The 18,629-nt window shown below is 55.5% G+C and overlaps 1 protein-coding gene across 3 annotated transcripts in view; it reads right to left on the bottom strand.

The window, feature by feature from the left end:
* Positions 1–1,057: 1,057 nt before the first annotated feature.
* DIS3L2 (DIS3 like 3'-5' exoribonuclease 2) overlaps positions 1,058–18,629 on the bottom strand; it is a 280,283-nt gene continuing 262,711 nt past the window's right edge. For all 3 annotated transcript variants that reach the window (XM_077826263.1, XM_077826264.1, XM_077826265.1), the window contains 5 exons: positions 10,535–10,682; positions 9,926–10,056; positions 9,098–9,202; positions 7,253–7,354; positions 1,058–1,605 (listed from right to left, as the gene is read on the bottom strand). In XM_077826263.1, coding sequence (XP_077682389.1) covers positions 1,507–1,605; positions 7,253–7,354; positions 9,098–9,202; positions 9,926–10,056; positions 10,535–10,682 — 585 coding nt within the window. In that variant the 3' untranslated portion in view covers positions 1,058–1,506. The remainder of the gene's footprint in view (positions 1,606–7,252; positions 7,355–9,097; positions 9,203–9,925; positions 10,057–10,534; positions 10,683–18,629) is intronic.

Raw genomic sequence — 18,629 nt, 5'->3', positions numbered from 1 at the left:
GCACAAGCTAACATCACCCCTTTGACTCCCACTCTGGACAAGGCCCGGGAAGCTGGTGCTCAGGCCCCCGGCCGAATGCTGCAGGGGTGACAGCGTTCAGCAATCTCTGTGCTTTCTGAGATGGAGACACTCATGATTGGAGGGAGTTGGGGCCTGCTGATTTTCTTTAGTGGGATGACTTTGGTCTATGCCAGATGATTAATGGCTTAAATCTTCTGTGCATACCTCCTCCCTTCCCCTCCCACTCCGCTCCCCGTAGCATGCCCGGCCGTGACTTGTGCCAGGGCTTGGTCAGCGCTCGCTGGAGTGCGCTTGCAGAGCGGTGACTCACGTGGGAGTTTAACAGCAGCTGAAATGCCCAGCGCAGTGATAGGAGCTTAGCAAGGCTGGCTGGGATGAGTCAAAGCAGGGCAAGGCCAGAGGACGTGGGGATCATGGCAAGGAGGTCACTGCAAGATGGGCTCTGGAGAGCAGAGGCACTGGGCAGTCTGGAAGTGGGCTGGCACTTCTGCTGTCCATAGTAGGATGACTGAAGGAGAAGGGAAGAGGAGGAGGAGGAGGAGGGATGGGGCCCGCATTTCCTTTCTCATATCCCAAAAGGATCCGGGTGGGGCCTCTGAGTCCCTGCTGAATTTGACACAGACAGGTGCTCTCCACCTGTGCAGCTTTTCCCCAGGCTCCTTTGTATTGACCCTGACCCCAGCAAACAGCGTCATCTCTAGCAGGAGAGTCCCAGGCATCCCTGGGCAGAGGATTATCCTGCAGCACAGGGTGAGCAGCTGGTTCAGAAAGCCACAGGCTCCTGTTAAACATGCAGACCGAAAGATTAGCAAACCGACTGCGATAGCCAAGAGCAAACGTCCTTCATCCCCCCACTCTTCTGTTGTGCAAGTACCACCGGAGCGGGAAACGCAGATGATGTAGCTGCTGCATGATCTTGAATTTCACAATGTGCTGAGAAACAGCAAGCGCAGAAAGGCCCGAGCCTGCCGGGAAGACGATTGCCCAGGATTCCCGCCCTTGGAATCCGAAGGAGACAAAATAAACGCCACACACATTCCATCGCCGACCAGATCTTTATTACGGGATGCAGAATTCAGCAAGAAACCTGTTGGTGGCCCCCTGGTTCTCCCACGTCCAGAACGGCCCAAAGCACCAGGGACAGCAGCACCCTCTCCGAGAGGACGGCTCGGGTGGCGGGGGTGCGGCGGTTAGCAGCATTAAAAAAAAAAAAAAAAAGCTAAAAAAAACCACAACGCTAAAAACTGTTTTAGAAACAGCATTAACGTTCCTGCAGCTTCAACAATCTCAGCCAGGAAAGACCCAAGCTCCCCCCACCCCCCAGGTTAAAATCCAAACCGGAAATAAAACGGAATTCATTTAAAAAGTTCCCTCCCCACCCCCACGGAGCTAGGGTAGAGCAGTGCGAGGCCTGGGTGGTCCAAAGGAGTCTGGCGGCATGGTGGGGCGGCGGTCACGACAGGCAAGCGATGGAGCCCGTAGCGCTCACTTCTCCTGGCCCGGTCTCTTGAGCACGGCGCTGTACTTCAGGGGGCCGCTGTCAGACGTCAGGACGACCTCCACCAAGGTGAAGATGGTGATTACCTTTGGTCAGGGAGAAAAGACAAAGGGGCCCCTGGGTTAGCGGGCTTCCAACAACGAGTTAGTCTAGGGCTGCTTCTGCTCCAGGGGCCGGCCAAGCTGCCCGCATTTACCCAACCATTTACCCGCACTGACAACCTGCTGGGAGCCTGAGGGGCTGGAGAAGACGTCTGGGAAAGCTCAGCTTTAACAGGGAGGTGTGGCCTGCGGAGGCTCCAGGTCCCCCGGCATGGCAGGCTGGGGCATCTGCTATCTCACAGGGAGGATTCAGAAGGACCGGGAGGAATTGCTGATACAGGACATGGGTGATTTGGTGCCTGTGAAACCTGAAGCTGTGGCTAATTCCTTGCTGCTGCGATTTGGATAACAGGCACTAAGTCAGCCAGCTCATGGACACGTTCCCCACAAGCTGAGTGCCCCCCTGGGAACACAGTGCGATGAGAACTCAGCTAGACTGGAAACACACTGAAACATGACGGGGCCTTCCCAGCCAAGGAGCCTGACCCAGGTTGCTTTGTTCATCCGCACACCAGGGTGTAATCTGGCGTCACTCTCTAACAGCTGCCCAGTCAGAGCCTGCTGCCCCTTCGTTAGCATCAGCACGGGCGCGTCTGCCCCGGAGCCTTAGCCAGCAGGACGGTCTGCATGCCTGGGGCCTAGGGACCACACTTATCTAACAGCCACCACGGGTCATTTTTACCCAGTTGAAATGAACCTGGAGATTCAGAAGCCTGCAGGATGACGGCAATCAGAAAAGAGAACCCTGGCCCTGGGAGTTATGGGACTTTTGTGGGGTTCAGGGGGTCTGGGTTCTTACCCCTACTCTGCCAGACCCCCCGTGTGACCTTGGCCAAGTCTCAGTCTCTCGGTGCCTAAATTCCCCATCTGTGAAATGGGAACAACTTTTCTTTTCTCCCAGCCAGTGTCTATCTGCTCTATTTCAATTGGAAGCTCTCCAGCATCTGGGGCATGGTCTGTCTCTTACTATGGGCCTGGTCAGGGCTTAGCACAATGGGGCCCTGATCTAAGTTGGGGCCTGATGGGGCTACTGTAATACAGATAATTACTTCATTATTAATTAACGTGTACTTGAACCAAAGGTGAAGAGAAATAATTCCCGTAAATACCCTGGGGATTTTCAAAACGTTCCCTCAATAAGAAAACGCCAGCTCATACATTTCAGCATATCAGAGCAGACTGCAGAATGGAACTGACTGTACTAGTTACAGAAGGAAATATAGACCCAGGACAATCAACCCTTCGATTCAGCCATGCAGAGCAACCTGCCCTCCTCTTTTAGCCAATTCTTAATGTTTCCTCTGAATATTGTGGGGGTGCCTCAGTTTCCCCTAGGCAGTTCTGAAGTGTCTAGGTGGTGGGATAAGGGTGTATGATTGTTGCAGAGCCCTAGAGGGCAGGTGTGTGCAGGGGTCTGGACACAGAGAATGGCCGACACCCTGTTTCCTGGCAACTGATGGCCTGGGCCCTTCCCCCCTGCAAGGTGAGAGCTAAAGAAATCTGGTGACCTCCTGGTCTGGGAAAGGAACAAAGCCCAGACCAGGAGGGGCTGGAGGGGGAGGCAGTTGGGGGCTGGCTGGGGACATGGAGTGAAGTGCAGACGTGGTTGTCTGGCTCACTGCCCCCCAAAATGGACCCGGCTGAGGGGTCCTGTTCTCTGCACCTACAAGCTCTGTTTTAGACTATGTTCCTGTCGTCTAATAAACCTTCTGTTTTACTGGCTGGCTGAGAGTCACGTCTGACTGCGGAGTTGGGGGGCAGGACCCTCTGGCTTCCCCAGGATCCCGCCTGAGCGGACTGGCTGTGGGAACCGCACGGAGGGGCAGAGGATGCTGAATGCTCCGAGGTCAGACCCAGGAAGGTGGAAGCCGGGTGAGCTGTGAGTCCTGCAGACAGGCTGCTCCCAGAGAGGAGACTTTCCCAGCGTCCTGCTTGGCTGCGTAGGGAGCAGTTCCAGAGCAGCGCCCAGGGACTCCGTGACACTGGTGATCCTCACTGGGAGTCTGCCAGCGTCGTAATTTTATTGACTTCAGCTATTTCAATGGAGCTGAGCCGCCTGACAGCAGCAGCCTATCTGGGCCCAGCCCCGCAAGCACGCCCAGGCGGGAGGCTCGCTGCTGGGAATAGCTCCAGCGATTTCAGCTGAAGACTAGACGCAGCACCACTTGCAGGATCTCGCATTCACTGTTCTGCTGTAGACCGTAACTTGTTCACACGCCAGCAAATTGCCAGACGACAACAGTTCCAGCAGCAAAGGCCCTGGCTAGGCAGCGAGGGAGCGACTGGAGAGTTAGGGTATGGCCACATGGAGAATAACAGGTGTGTTCTTAACCCGGGTTAGCCACTCGGGTTCTAGTACTCGTGAGGACATGACAACTCAGCTTCACCTGGGTTAACAGCTCGAATTCAACCCTGGATTCCTCTACGGGCTTCAACTTGAAGAGCTTCCCTGGGTCGTTGTCTCTTCACTGCTATTTTGGCCCCAGTTCGCTAATGGGAGTTAAGAACGCACCTTGGTCTGCAGTGTAGACAGACCCTGCGTGAAAGATGGAACTTTATTTTCATCTGCAGAGGATCAGTTTTACCTACAGAATCTAATAAGAGGTTCCCCAAGAAAACAACCCCAGCTATATTATCGGGAATTCCACGGTTTCGTCCTTAGCCTCAAGCCTTCTGTCCACAACCCCACTAAGCCTGATCGCTTCTCACGCTGGGGAGGGCACAGCTGATGAGCTCTCTGGGGCCAGGACTCTCTCCCAGACTGTGCCTGCATTCCCCCAGCATGACAGGCCCTGAGCCTGTTCAGAGCCCCTGCTCAGTCCCATAATGAGAGGGGAGAACCAGCCCGTTAGCTTTACTCCGCGCCCCTATGAGCCATTCCAGCCTCTCTCCCTGCACTTGCGAGTGGGCAAACTTCTCCAGATCTTCCCAGCTGATTCTGTTTGCTGCTCAGAATCAATCATGTGGAAGAGGCCACGTCTGATTTGGACTCCAGTGTATCAAACTGGCCTGCAGTGAGTGACCGCCAGGGGAGATGCCCTGCCACTCTACTGCTACGCTGGCCAGCTTACACTGCAGCTGTGATTTCTCTCTGGGGAAGACACAGCCGCACTAGCTTTCACTGAGCTGGAGCCCTAAAACCAGCCGGACAGCCAGGGCGGGGGCACAGGCTGGCTGCCCCCCGGCTGTACCAAGTGTTTCAGACGGGATTGTACTCGGGGCAGCCGACCTGTCCTGCCACCGGTGCAGCCGTGGCTACGCCGCTCTTTAGTGCATTCAGATCCCAGGGACTGCACTGGAAATGAAACGCCGTGCTCACATCAAAGCGCCTGGCCAAAGGAGGGATGGTCTCAGGAGGCTGGTATAGGGTGATTCACCCCTTAGTCTTGCTGCTGTTACCAAAGTTACACAGTGGAGGGGGAGGGGGCTGCTGGAACGCCCCCCAGGAGTCCGGCTCCCCCATCAGCACCAGAGACGGGGCCGGGCGGCAGGAACTCCTGAGCCCAGCAGCCTCTGCACATTTAACCTATTTTGCAAACAGCCTTTACAGATGTTCTCCCTCCCCGGCAGGGCTCAGCCAAACCAAGAGGCAGCCGCCAAGCCTTGCAAAGGCGCAAGGGGCCCCTCCCATCGTGCAGAGCCTGGCTGAGGGGGTGGTGCTGCCTGGCCCGGCAGGCTAACGCCAGGGCGTGACAGGGAGAAGAGTCTGTGCTCAAGGAGGGTGCAACTGTATGTCAGGGTGACATTGCTTCTTGCTGCTTCAGCAAAGCTCTGGGAGGGCTGCCGCAGTTCAAGGGGTTAGAGATTTATTGACACAGGGATCTCTTGACTTGGAAGCGGGCTCCAGTGTTTGCTTAGGAGGCGGGGGAAGATTCATGGAGGAGTTCCCTCCATGGCTCAGTGTTTACTTTCCAGAAATGATTAGCCCCGGGGCTGGGCTCTGCTCGCGCTGGACAGTCATTTTTCATGCTGCTCCCTGCAAGTGTGTAAGTGATCCCAGCTCCTGTACTATAGGATGAATTGGGGCCATGCAGGGCAGGTTCCAGGGGCCTTCCCCAGCCAAGTCAGCTTAGCGTGGAAGGTTGAGCTTTAAAGGGAGCGTGCTGCCGTGGGACAGCCTGCAGCAGCTTACTCTCACGGTGTGCCCACGCCACAGAGGCTATCCTGGCATAGCTACACCGCAGGATCCAGGCCCGTGTAACCCCATGGCGTAGACAGAGCCTACACCGACGGAAGGGGGGTAGGAACACCACCTCCCCAAAATGGTAGCTAAATTGACAGAAGCATTCGTCTGTCAACAGATCTGGGTCTCCACCGAGGGTTAGGTCTGCAGAGCTCTGGTGCTGGGTGTGTGTGTGGATTTTTCACACCCCTTTAAGTGCAGACCAAGCCTCAGCCAGGGGATTGGGATTCATCCCCGGGAATTTCAAGGCAATCAACTAGACCATTATTTTAAAGTGTTGCCAACTTTTGTTTGGCATCAAGGTAGCACTTAATCAAGCCAGACAAATGCAATCAATCCCCTTGATTGAGTTACTGCGTTAATAGCTAATGGGGACACAGGAGACAGATTTCTCTACTCTATTAAAGCATTAACACCATGTCTGGGGAAATCTGACTTGAAACATTCATTCTAATTGGATCTGAGCACTGCCTGCCACATGGGCTGAAACCTGACTGAAAAGTCATGCAGAAGGGGAATGATAAAGGCCAGAGCAACGAGGTGGGGAAGGCGTCTAGCCAGAGGCACAGGCAGACCTGATCTTGCTTAACATCTTAATTAACGATCTAGAAGAGGGCAGTAAACAGCACATTAATTACATTCGCAGAGGCCACAGAAGCGGGAGGCATGGCCCACAGCAGGGAGGGCACAGGACCCAAAGGGAGGCAGGCCAGGGTGATGGAACACTTTGTATAGTGGGAGTGCTGAGAGCCATTGAACCAAACTGTAAACCCAACCCTGTATGTAATGGAAACCAGCTCAAGCCAAGGGGTACGGCAGCCCCCCCAGCACGAGCACCTATGGAGGCAGAGCAGCTAGCCCGGCAGTAATGGGAGTGAACCAGAGAAGAGGGTGGCCACTTGGGGGAACAGAAGCCAGAATACAGGGATGCAACGGAGGATGCAGCCTTCGGGAGCAGCACACCGAATGGAGGCCAGAAGGCCAGGAGCTTGCAGAAACACCATCTGCTGCAGTGACTAGAGCAGTGGGCTGGGGGCCAGGCCTCCGGGAGTCAGTTGCGTGGCAGGGACCATGAGAAACCAGAGCCCAGCCAGGGCCGGATTTACACCTTACGCGCCCCAAGGCGCAGCATCTTCAGTCCCCCCCCGCAGCTGACTTTCAAGTTGCACATTTTAGAGAGGTAAGAGGCCCCTAGAACACCGGCACCCCAGTCATGGGCCTACTGTGCCTCCCTGGAAATCTGGCCCTGAGCCCAGTCTGAAGTCTAGACTTGTCCACACTAGCCGTAGCTAGCACAAGCTAACATCACCCCTTTGACTCCCACTCTGGACAAGGCCAGAGATCCTGGTCAGAGGAGAGTGCAGAGGGGGCTGATCGGCAGACAAGGGCTGTGCAGTTCAGTTGCGCTCCAAAGCCATTGATGCACGGAGCCACTGGTGTGGGCTTTACCTGGGGGGCAGCTTCCTGCTCTGGGGTCTCCGGCTCCCACAGGAGAGTTAGTTCAGGCTTCTTCCCCACGTTCTCAAAGTGGAATCCCGTCAGTGGCAGAGCCTGCAGAACAGACAGCATGTTGGGGAAAGCGCTGACTTCCAGGAGCGGTGCTGGAACCCCAGGAATTCTGTCTCCTCCGCCGATGGGCAAGGAATCTGGCTGCTCCCACAATCCTGCTACTAGCTTAGCTGGCTTCATTGGACCCTGCTTAGCAAGACACTACTGGCTGAACAATGCTGCTTACCTTCTCCCCCCAGCGTGTAAATGACTGCCAAGTTCTTTTTGTCCAGTGCCCTGTGTAAAGCACCCCCAGCTCTGTAAGCTCCCAGGAGGAAGGAGCCAGCCCACGGTTCTCGAGATGCCGGTGGAAATGAAGGACTGCTGCAATACACCCGCCCACAGGCCATATTTCACACTGTACATTCCAGGTCAAGATACCATGGTCAGCAATAGAGTGGTCACTGACTGCAGGCGCTAGACTACAGCAAACCATTTCCAAATGGTCTCAGATTTATGATGTGATCAAATGCAGTTAAAACCAACTGCTTCCCCATTTCAGCCCCAACCTGACCTCTGGGCCCCAAGCCCTGGTTTCATTTCACAATTCCTAGTGAATCGTTACCCACTTCTGGCACTCACAACCGCAAAGCAGAGGAGCTGGAAAACACAAAATCGCGTCTTTTAATAAAAGCAAATGCGCTACGGATCCTTCTGGCTTCCTTTGCTTCTGCTCTTGTCCTGCATGGGGGCTTTGGGGGTGTCTATGGGAAACCCCCAGACAGAGCTGAAGGAGACTAGCAGCGTGAGGTGAGCCTCCCGTCGAAGTCTTGTTTGGTGGCACTAGAGTGCATCGAAAGGTACAGTCCATCTCACACTATTTTGTGACAAGACTGTTACGGTTGAAATGGTGTTAAACCTCTTAGAGTGAACACCCAGTCAAACACTGGCTGTCCCGCAGCAACTCCCACTGCCCCTCATCCTTAACTCTGCCCTAGCGTGGCGGGCTCATCTGCATGGCGTTAGTTATTAGTGTGACTATGCAGAAGTAGCTCCGCTGGGCAGGGAAGTCCTCTGAGGCCTTATCTACAGTGGGTAGGGAAGTCCTCTGAGGCCTTATCTACACTGCTCTTTAGGGTCTGTCTTCACTGCGCAGTTAACCCAGGTGCTTACCTGCCCCTCACACAAACCCCTCTGACCCAGGTTTGGAGGTGAATTAAGCCCAGGCGAACTGACCTGTCTGGGGGGGACCGGTAAGAACCCAGGCTCCGATTTAACCCGGGCTGGAATCGCCCATTTTTTAGGGAGGATCCAGGCAGACTCACTTGAGAGCCGAGAGTCCTTCAGTGACTTCCCACAATTCCCCCTGAAGGACAGAGCTGTTCTCCAGCAATTGACACACCTGACTGGGAAGAATCCTAGAGTGTCTCAGCACAAAGAACCACCGGCTGTGCCCCCGGAGGCACACAGGCGAGTGCAGAAAGAGTGGGGGATGCAGCATCCGGGGGGATGTTCGCCTCCAGGCAAGGCTAACCCGCATCAGTGCGGTGGCTCCCTGTGCAGCGAAGACACCCTCCCCTCCCTTGTGGTCTTCCCCAGTTGCACTTGGCCCCAGGGCAGCTCTGGTGGTGGCAGTGCGAGTGTCGAACTGCCAGCGGGTACTTCGCACCTGCTCTGAGCCCGGCTAGAGGACACAGAAGGGCCTTGACCAGCCGGTACTACCCAGCCGAGCAGCACAGCTGTGAGCTAGGGAGGATTAACGGCAAGGCCAGTCGAAGGGGGAAACCGGCGCTCCAGGGCACGTACGTTACAGTAGATGCGTTTCTGAACTCCGAAACTCAGCACCAGGACGTCGAAGGCCTTGTTCAGGACGCCCATCACCATTGCCTCTGACTCCAGCGGGCCACACTCCTGTCAACACAATGCACGGTCACGAGCGAGATACCGCCAAGGAGGGCTCCCACCCAGAGACCATCCCCCAGTGTCCCACAACTCTTTGCCCACCTGGGCAGCGCCCATGGAGTTTGTAAATTGCTCCTCTGCTGGGATGTAACGCTCCCTCTCCCCAGCCGCTAGGGAGCGCAGCGGATCCTCTCCCCGGTCCCGACCGGGGTGCCAGCCAGCCCTGTGGGGCACCAGCTACCAGGACACCCCATAGACTGTAGCACTCCTAAGAGCTAGCTGGGTCCAAGCAGTCAAGGGAAGGATTGTTGAGCCCTCCAGTGCTGTGGAAACCCAGTCACCTACATATGCCCTGCTTGGACTCTGAGCAGCCGCCCCAGGGAAGAGGCCTCAGGGCCCATGACCCTGTTAGACATGACAGGGAGAATCATCAGCAGAACTGAAGCCAGAAGCAGCACTTGCTCCTTCTGGGGCACAAGAGGGAGGAGAGCCAACGGCTGCTCAGGCCAGGGATCACCTACAGAGCTAGCAGCAGCCGGACTGGCTCCAGAGCATGCCATGACCCATAGGACAGGGTCACCTGACAGGTGAGGACAGGGGGCTTTTAGTGCCAGGGTGTTCTTCAGAGACCGCCCCCAAAGGGAACCAAGGAATCATCTCGATGCCTGAGGGCCGAAAGGAGAACTCCAGGCCCCGCTAGCTCATTTAGCGTAGCGGTGGCTGTGGTCTCACCCTGACGAAGATGGCGAAGAACAGGTCGGCGCTGAGCTCCTGCACCCTCTTGGAAGCCATTTTCCGGTCGTTGCAGTGATCTGCTTGCTTCTGGATGGCCTCCTTTCTCATCCGGACTGGGCATCCCATGCCTGGGGGGGAAACAAGCCACAATGACTGGTGAGCGCCCTGGTGGTAAGGGCCTGGATGGGGACAGCACCCACCCTAGGGCGCCAGGAGTCTGGCATTCCCCAGAGGTGTGCTCCAGTACCCCTGAGCAGCTCGCAACTGGAATCCCCACTGTACAGACAGAGCCTGCCAAGGTAGCTACACTCCCTCCGCCCTGCTTCACAGGAGGCCAGATCCCCACAACCTGCTGAAGAACAAGAGAGTGGGGGCCCGGTCCGAGGCTGGAGAATTAGATACAGCTGCAGTGAGCAGAGGGGCCAGGGACATAGGGACTGAGTGACCAGTCCACGCCCATACAGGGTCTGTCCAAATCCACAGCAGAACCCAGGAATCCTGTCGCCTCCTCTGGGTCTTCCCTTCCCAGCCGTGAGGCTCCAGGCAGCAGCCTCTCAGCCTGTGACTCCACTAGCCCGGATCAGGCGGCCCCCTTCAGGCACCTACCGAGGGAGGCGGAGAGGAGCCGGTGCACAAGGATGTCGGCAAAGCGGCGGATGGGCGAGGTGAAGTGGGTGTAGAGCGGCACGTTCAGGGCGTAGTGGCGGAAGAGGGTCTCGTCTTCCAGGACACCAGTGCAGAAGTAAAGAGCCATCTGGGAAGGGAAAGCCCCCCGGTCGGTGAGACTCCAGGGGAGGGCGGGGAACTTTGTGCGTGCTCTGTTTGGGCCGGGAAAGCCCCATGCTCTGGACCCCAGTGCTGGGAGTGGAAGAGGCCTCAGAAGCGTTTTACACAGCAGCCCAGGGAGCCCCAGAGATGGTTTAGCCAGGGGAGCTGGAGGAACTCCCCGAGGGGTGCATCACAGGCCTGGCTCTGCTGAACATAAGAGCGGCCAGACTGGGTCAGACCAAAGGTCCATCCCGCCCAGTATCCTGTCTACCGACAGTGGCCAGTGCCAGGTGCCCCAGAGGGAGTGAACCTAACAGGTAATGATCAAGTGATCTCTCTCCTGCCATCCATCTCCATCCTCTGACAAACAGAGGCTAGGGACACCATTCCTTACCCATCCTGGCTAATAGCCATTAATGGACTTAACCTCCATGAATTTATCCAGTTCTCTTTTAAACCCTGTTATAATCCTAGCCTTCCCAACCTCCTCAGGCAAGGAGTTCCATAGGTTGACTGTGCACTGAGTGAAAAAGAACTTCCTTTTACTTGTTTTAAACCTGTGGCCCACTAATTTCATTTGGTGGCCCCTAGTTCTTATATTATGGGGGGGGGAACAAGTAAATAACTTTTCCTTATTCACTTTCTCCGCACCACTCATGATTTTATAGACCTCCATCATATCCCCCCTTAGTCTCCTCTTTTCCAAGCTGAGAAATCCTAGCCTCTTTAATCTCTCCTCATATGGGACCCATTCCAAACCCCTAATCATTTTAGTTGCCCTTTTCTGAACCTTTTCTAATGCCAGTGTATCTTTTTTGAGATGAGGGGACCACATCTGTAAGCAGTATTCAAGATGTGGGCATACCATGGATTTATAGAAGGCAGGGGTGAAAGTAAGTTAGAGGACTTACCGGTACGCCGGAGTCCTGAGCAGGGGGCGTGGCCTCAACTGGAAGAGGCGGGGCCTTAAATCCCCAGGGCCAAGGGCAAGGGCTCCAGCTGCGGTCGTGGCGGCTGGGAGCCCCGGGGCCCTTTAAATCACTCCCGAGCTACCAACTGCAGAGGCGGCTGGGAGCCCCGGGGCTCGGGGCGATTTAAAGGGCCCAGGGCTCCAGCTGCTGCTACCGCAGCGGAGCCCTGAGCCCTTTAAATCACTGAGGAGTCCTGGGGGCTCCTGGCTGCCACCGCTACCCTGGGGCTCTGGCAGAGCTTTAAAGGGCCTGGGGCTCTGCTGTGGAAGCAGCTGCCGGAGCCCCGAGCCCTTTAAATCCCCGCCTGAGCCTGCTGCCTGAGCCCTGGGGTAGCGGCAGCCAGGCTCCATTGGGGATTTAAAGGGCCCCAGCCGCTGCTACCATCCCGGCCCTTTACATGCCCGCTGGAGCCCCACCGCCGCTATCCCAGGGCTTTGGCAGCAGGGCTCAGGCTGGGATTTAAAGGGCCCCGGGGGGAGAGGGGGGGGAAGCAGCGGCTGGAACTCCGGGGCCCTTTAAATCTCCACTGCAGCCCTGCCGCCGGTACCCCAGGGCTTTAAATTGCCCTCTCGGAAAGCCGGTCCTGGTATGGAGCACCGGCTCTTACCGGTACGCTGTACCCAGGCGTACCAGCTTACTTTCACCTCTGATAGAAGGGCAATAAGATATTCTCTGTCTTATTCTCTATCCCTTTTTTAATGATGCCTAACATCCCATTTGCCTTTTTGACTGCCGCTGCACACTGCGTGGACACCTTCAGAGAACTATCCACGATGACGCCAAGATCTTTCTCCTGATTAGTTGTAGCTAAATTAGCCCCCATCATATTGTATGTATAGTTGGGGTTATTTTTGCCAATGTGCATTACTTTACATTTATCCACAGTAAATTTTATTTGCCATTTTGTTGCCCAATCACTTAGCTTGGTGAGATCTTTTTGAAGTTCTTCACAGTCTGCTTTGGTCTTAACTATCTTGAGCAGTTTAGTATCATCTGCAAACTTTGCCACCTCACTGTTTACCCCTTTCTCCAGATCATTTATGAACAGGTTGAATAGCATTGGTCCTAGGACTGACCCTGGGGACCACCACTAGTTACCCCCCTCTATTCTGAAAATTTACCATTTATTCCTACCCTTTGTTCCCTGTCTTTTAACCAGTTCTCAATCCATGAAAGGATCTTCCCTCTTATCCCATGACAACTTAATTTACGTAAGAGCCTTTGGTGAGGGACCTTGTCAAAGGCTTTCTGGAAATCTAAGTACACTGTGTCCACTGGATCCCCCTTGTCCACATGTTTGTTGACCCCCTCAAAGAACTCTAATAGATTAGTAAGAATAGATTAGTAAGACATGATCTCCCTTTACAGAAACCATGTTGACTTTTGTGCAACAATTTATGTTCTTCTTTGTGTCTGACAATTTTATTCTTTACTATTGTTTCAACTAATTTGCCTGGTACTGACATTAGACTTACCAGTCTGTAATTGCCAGATCACCTCTAGAGCCCTTCTTAAATATTGGCGTTACGTTAGCTATCTTCTAGTCATTGGGTACAGTTGCTGATTTAAAGGACAGGTTATAAACCATAGTTAATAGTTCCACAATTTCACATTTGAGTTCTTTCAGAACTCTTGGGTGAATGCCATCTGGTCCCAGTGACTTGGTACTGTTAAGTTTCACAATTAATTCCAAAACCTCCTCTAGTGACACTTCAATCTGTGACAATTCCCCAGACAATTGTCCCCAGACAATTCCTTTTGTCACCTACAAAAGACGTTCAGGTTTGGGAATCTCCCTAACATCCTCAGCCGTGAAGACCGAAGCAAAGAATTAATTTAGTCTCTCCGTGATGACTTTATCGTCTTCAAGTGTTCCTTTTCCATCGTCCAGGGGCCCCACTGGTTGTTCCTCAATTCCCTGCTGGGTTAAGATCTCATCAGGCTATTTCCACCACTGCACGTTTTCTTCCTCGCCGTCCCAAACCCTCCTCGCCCCGCCCTGTGGGCCGGACATCCGCTGACCTGTACTGCAGGGAAATAGCCAGCCTGGCCCCTGGGAAATGGACTTGGGGGGACCAGAGCTCTCTGCTCTCTAACTTGGGGGAGTCTCAGTGAGCCCTTCTCGCTTCACACAGCCATGGGGTACGGGCCAGGTCCTCAGCTGATGGCTCCATGGAGCCGAACAGATCTACATTGTGGGTGGAGCTGGCCCTGGGCTTTGAAATGCACTTGTGGCTTTCTCTGTGTAGCAGTTTGCCTCGTGTTTTGCTCAGCCGGACACAGCAACAGGTCTCATGGCCAGGCCCCCCTATTTCTCCCCCCAACCGGTGAGTGTAGCATTCCCACCCGCCCCTGGCCAGAGCAGTAACAGCGGGGCAGGGCACTAGGAGGGCCATGCCTGCATGCTCGCTGCTCACCCAGGCTAGTCCCTGCAGTGCTAGCAAGGTGACCTAGCGCGCCCTCTCGTGGAAAAAGGGAGGAATGACATGGTTTGAGCAATCAGGAAGAGTCACCCCTGGCCTGGTGTGTTGCTTGGCGAGGAAACCCTAATCCAAGCTGTGGAGTCAGGGGGAGAGGTGGGGTGCTCTGCTAAAGAGCCAGGGGAGCCGATCAATCTGTCAGATGGGTGACGAGGGGCTCCCAGCAGCACCGAGCTCAAGCATCTGATGTTCCTTTGCCATGATGGGCAGCGTAGCTGCTGCAGGGGACGACTCGCTCACCCTCTCTGCCCCCTGCCCAGCTACCCACGGCTCTTCTCATCTGAGCCAGGGAAGGGAGTCCATCTCCTCCACTCCCTCTCCGTGAGACGGTGACCAACCAAGGAGCTGGTCTACACTAGGAGGCTGAGAGCCTGTCTCATTGCAGTTCCGCGCCCCCACCCGGCCCTTTTTAATGCTCACGGGTTAGCGCGGGTGCCGCGATATAGGTACCGGTTTTTCTAGTGCAGGTGGCCCCCAGGACGCTGTGCAGGTGGTTTGTTCAGGCCGGCAGTATGTGTGAACAGCAGGGCCATGCTCCCTACCCTGCCCAGTGTAAATGTGTGACTGGTGCATCACGGACACTGGGAAAACGGCACGGCAAAACGGGCACAGAGAATGGCAGACTGGAGGGAATCCCCCGCCCTGGGGGCAGCCAGCTACAGCCCATTCCTTCTACCCCACAGGAAAGGGGAAAGCCAGCCATAAGACAGTGGGTGGCTGGCTGCAAGATTTCAACAATCCTGCCTTGAATTCCCGGTTCCACTTTAATGCTGCCCAACCTGATCCAGGGAGCTTCCATGGCAGCAGGTCTCCTGGGAGGAGTTTGCTTCAAATGGCCTGAACTAACACTGGCTTGACCTCTGACTCCCACCAGCCAGAAGGCTGTGTGTGGCTCTCCCTTTTCCTCCCCGCCCGCCCAAATTCCCAGCCAGGCAGGAGTGCTCCCTTAAAGACGGCCCTCTGGAGAGAGGGAACAGACTGTCCAACAAGGAGTGCCCTGGCGGCCGGGTTAAACAGCTGGGGATGTGTGGGAAGTGGGGCCGATGTGATGGATTTAACAGACGAGCCGGCGCGTTCCAGGCCCATGAAGGATGCTCTCCCGACAGAGGATTTCCGCTATGGCCATAGTTCCAGAGGCTCCAGTGAGATCCGGTGGGGGTCCCGCCCGAGACTTGGCCTCGGAAGCGAAATCCATCCCCGGGCAGCATGCGGGGCTCCCCATCGACTCGCACTGCTGCCTGTTCACCGCTCGGGCAGCATAAGCCAAACTTTCCCCCCTCCTCTGGGCAATGGGAAACAGACCGTTCCCCTCCCCAGCCCCATCCATCATGGGGATTAATGGAGCTCCTTGATACTGCTCGCTGGGAACAGATGCCGCTTGGCTCGTGCGTTATTATATCTGCACAGTCTAAATAACAGATCGGGAATAAATCAAAGGGAGCTCGAAGAGCCCTTTTCCTGGAAGAAGCCACGCAGCCAGACTGACAGCCCAGGGACTGCTTCACTCAGGAGCTTGCTGTTTGCCGTCCCTCCTCAGCCTGCTCTCTGGCAGGTTAGGATACAGCCCTTCGGCGCAGCTCCTCTGTGGGTGCTTTTAAAGAGACAGGGCTGAGGGTTTAAGCATCTGTGAGGCTGCTCCAGCGTCTCATTCAGCACTAAGCTGAAGCCGTAACATCACCGTGCACAGCGGTGCCCAGCCCGGCTCCCTTTCCGAGCCACCGAAAGAGTGGGAAAGTCCTTTCCAAGTAACCTGCGTCGGGGAGCCCAGAGACACAGGCACATGCCTGGCTGCGGGGCCGGCTCTAGGGAGACAGGTGCCGGTGGAGGAGAGCAGACAGGCACACACGGCCCCGCTGCAGAGCTTGCCTCTCAGTGTAGCATTGCTCAGAGGACCAGCTGCACCAGGCACTGCAGAGCTGGACCAGCACAGGTCAGGGCAGGTCGAGCTCCCCGCCATGGCTCTTCAGTGGGGATTCGGAGGGTGAGAGGGGAGTTCAGCTGCCATGGCACATTGTCATTGGCCTCTGCTCGTGCCATTTAGGGGGCTTGCGTGGGCACGCTGCCATCAGGCAGGCCCCCATGCAGCCATCAGACGAGAACAGCTCTTAGCCTCCATCTGCGGTGAAAGGCTCCGGATCCCATTGCCAGCCCGCAGGGCCAGAGCAACTTGCTCAGAGCCTGCAGAATGACAAGACTCCCACCAGTGCCACACGCAATGGGAAGATGCTCTTAGACCCCCTGGATCACACAGATGGCTCAGTAGCACTGCATGACTTGCCACTGTCTTTTACCCCTCCCTCTGCATGCCCTTGGGCACAATTCCAGAGGGAGTCCTATGTCCTGGACACTCTGTGCTCACAAGCCTTCTCCGATAGTGTCCCTCTGTATGCACCTAACCTCCAGCCACTCAGTAGATATTTATGCATTCAAACCTGTACCCGAAACAGCAGGAGGGGGCTAGCATTCATGCAGAATACACATGCACGCCCAGGGTTTTGATGGGGCGCGTTCCACTCTTGCCAAGGAAAAGGAACCTGGAACTCAGGTGTTGGCAGGTAAATACAGGAGAAGCAGGATTTTATGAACCAACTTTGGGCTTGAGGAGCCAGGTCTTGGTTTTGCAAAATCAAAGCAGGGCCGTGTCTGATCCAGGGTCCATTCACCGAAATCACCCCTGTTCAGGCAACTTGGCTAAGAGGCTTGGGGCCACCCCCAAGTCTGCAACGTGCTTTACAAAGAAGTAACATGTCCGGTTCCTGCCTTGGAAAGCTTACAATCTAATCAGCTAAAACACAGCTGAGGGGAGGGGACAGGTGCAACACCCAAGCCAAACGACCGAGGTGGGGCTTGGAAGGTGGCTCGTGGGCGCCACAGTTCATGCAGGGCTCTCCCCTTCAGCTGCCGGCCCCACCAAGCCTGATTCCTGACCTTTCTGTGGGCAAATGTGTTTGTACATTGGATGTCTATGCAGGCGCCGTTACTGCTCCAAGAGCTGACACAGTTTAAAACAACAGCTTTCCTGTTCACCTCTGAGACGGGGACAAACTTGCTGCGATACCTGCGGCTTCATTTCATGAGAAGCAGCTACAAAGCGAACTGCTGGTATACGCGGCTAAATCAACACGCGGCCAGCGCTGGCCCTGCGCTTCCCAGCAGCCTCTTCACCGGGAACGTCGCTCGGTGGTGCAGCTGCTGTTATTACATGTTCCAGCTTTTATTTTTACATCTGCAAAACACCAGCCCTAAGGGCTGGAAAAACAGCCCAGACAGAGACTGAGCCGCGCGGAGAAGCCCCTTAGATCGGGGGGTTGTGGCGGGGTTATGGCGGAACGGCGATTGAATGAACCCATTGAAAACTAAGAGTGAGAGGTTTAAAAACAACGGGAGTCGCCTGCTCCGATTACAAAGCTGAAATCCTGCCCTGGGATTCATGGTTCAGGCAGCTACCTCCTCCGGCTCCCCATGCAATCAGCTCCGCCAGCTCTCGCTGAGCTGCAATGCACTGATCCGGGCAAGCAAACAGAGCAGGTTAAAAAAAGCAGCATTCTTCTGGCCTTCTACTGAGACCCAATAGCTGGGCTAGGAGCTCTCACCGCTTCCAATTTCCACAACCCAGGACTACATTATCTCTGATGCACTCCCCGAGACACAGGCTCCTTGGCTCAATTAGCCCCGCTCCCCAGCGGCTCACGCGCTGCAGGCCACACGGGAGAGGCGTTCTAGTCCCACGCTCGGCCTCCGGGGAAGAAAAGTGCCTCACGCTGAACAGCCACCCCGACAGCGATTTCTGATGGGATTTTAGGGAGCCCTCTGCATGGAGCTGAGCTACGGGGACGTGTGGAGAGCGACCCCTGCAGCTCCATGTGGAGCATGGGAAAAGCACATCCAGACGCTCCTGTAACTCCACGGCACGCCGGGTGTGTCACAGGCCTGAGGCCAGATCACCACGCGCCCATCAGCTCTCACGAGCCAAGCTGCTGGCTAGGTTATGGTCCTAGAGGAGAAAAGCCCCACTTCAAGGAAGCCCCAGGAAGCCAGAGGAAGTGGTTGAGTGGGGGTGTTCTTTCCCCTCGCCCCAGTTCCTCAGCACAGCCCTGGGGGCGTAGCATCTTTCAAATCAGAGTCCTACCATTGCCACCCATCATTAACCTCCCCATAGCATTGGCCACAGGAGAGATGCATTAGCCCCACTGCCATGGCCAGTTCCAGTCAGGGGATTTATCATTCTGCCTCCTGAATGCAGTTGGCTTTGGGACCCTTCTTGACCGCCTGCCTTAGACCGTTGCACAGAGTTGACATTTTAAAGAGTTGCTGCATGCCCCCCACCCCAAGGGGGCTGCATTTCCTTGAGGGCTGAAGAGACCCTAGCATCCTTTGTCGATGAGTGGGCAAAATGGTTAGAGGATTATTCTGAGGCCGCTTCTCCGGGGCTCCTGCGAGGACACGTGAACGAAGGCGGGCAGCTCCGAGTGCCTGTCACCA

Source organism: Eretmochelys imbricata, chromosome 9 (genome assembly GCF_965152235.1).
Source record: "Eretmochelys imbricata isolate rEreImb1 chromosome 9, rEreImb1.hap1, whole genome shotgun sequence".
Classification (NCBI taxonomy): Eukaryota; Metazoa; Chordata; order Testudines; family Cheloniidae; genus Eretmochelys; species Eretmochelys imbricata.
Note: the sequence above shows the minus strand (reverse complement) of the source record. Positions and strands in the feature narration are given on the sequence as shown.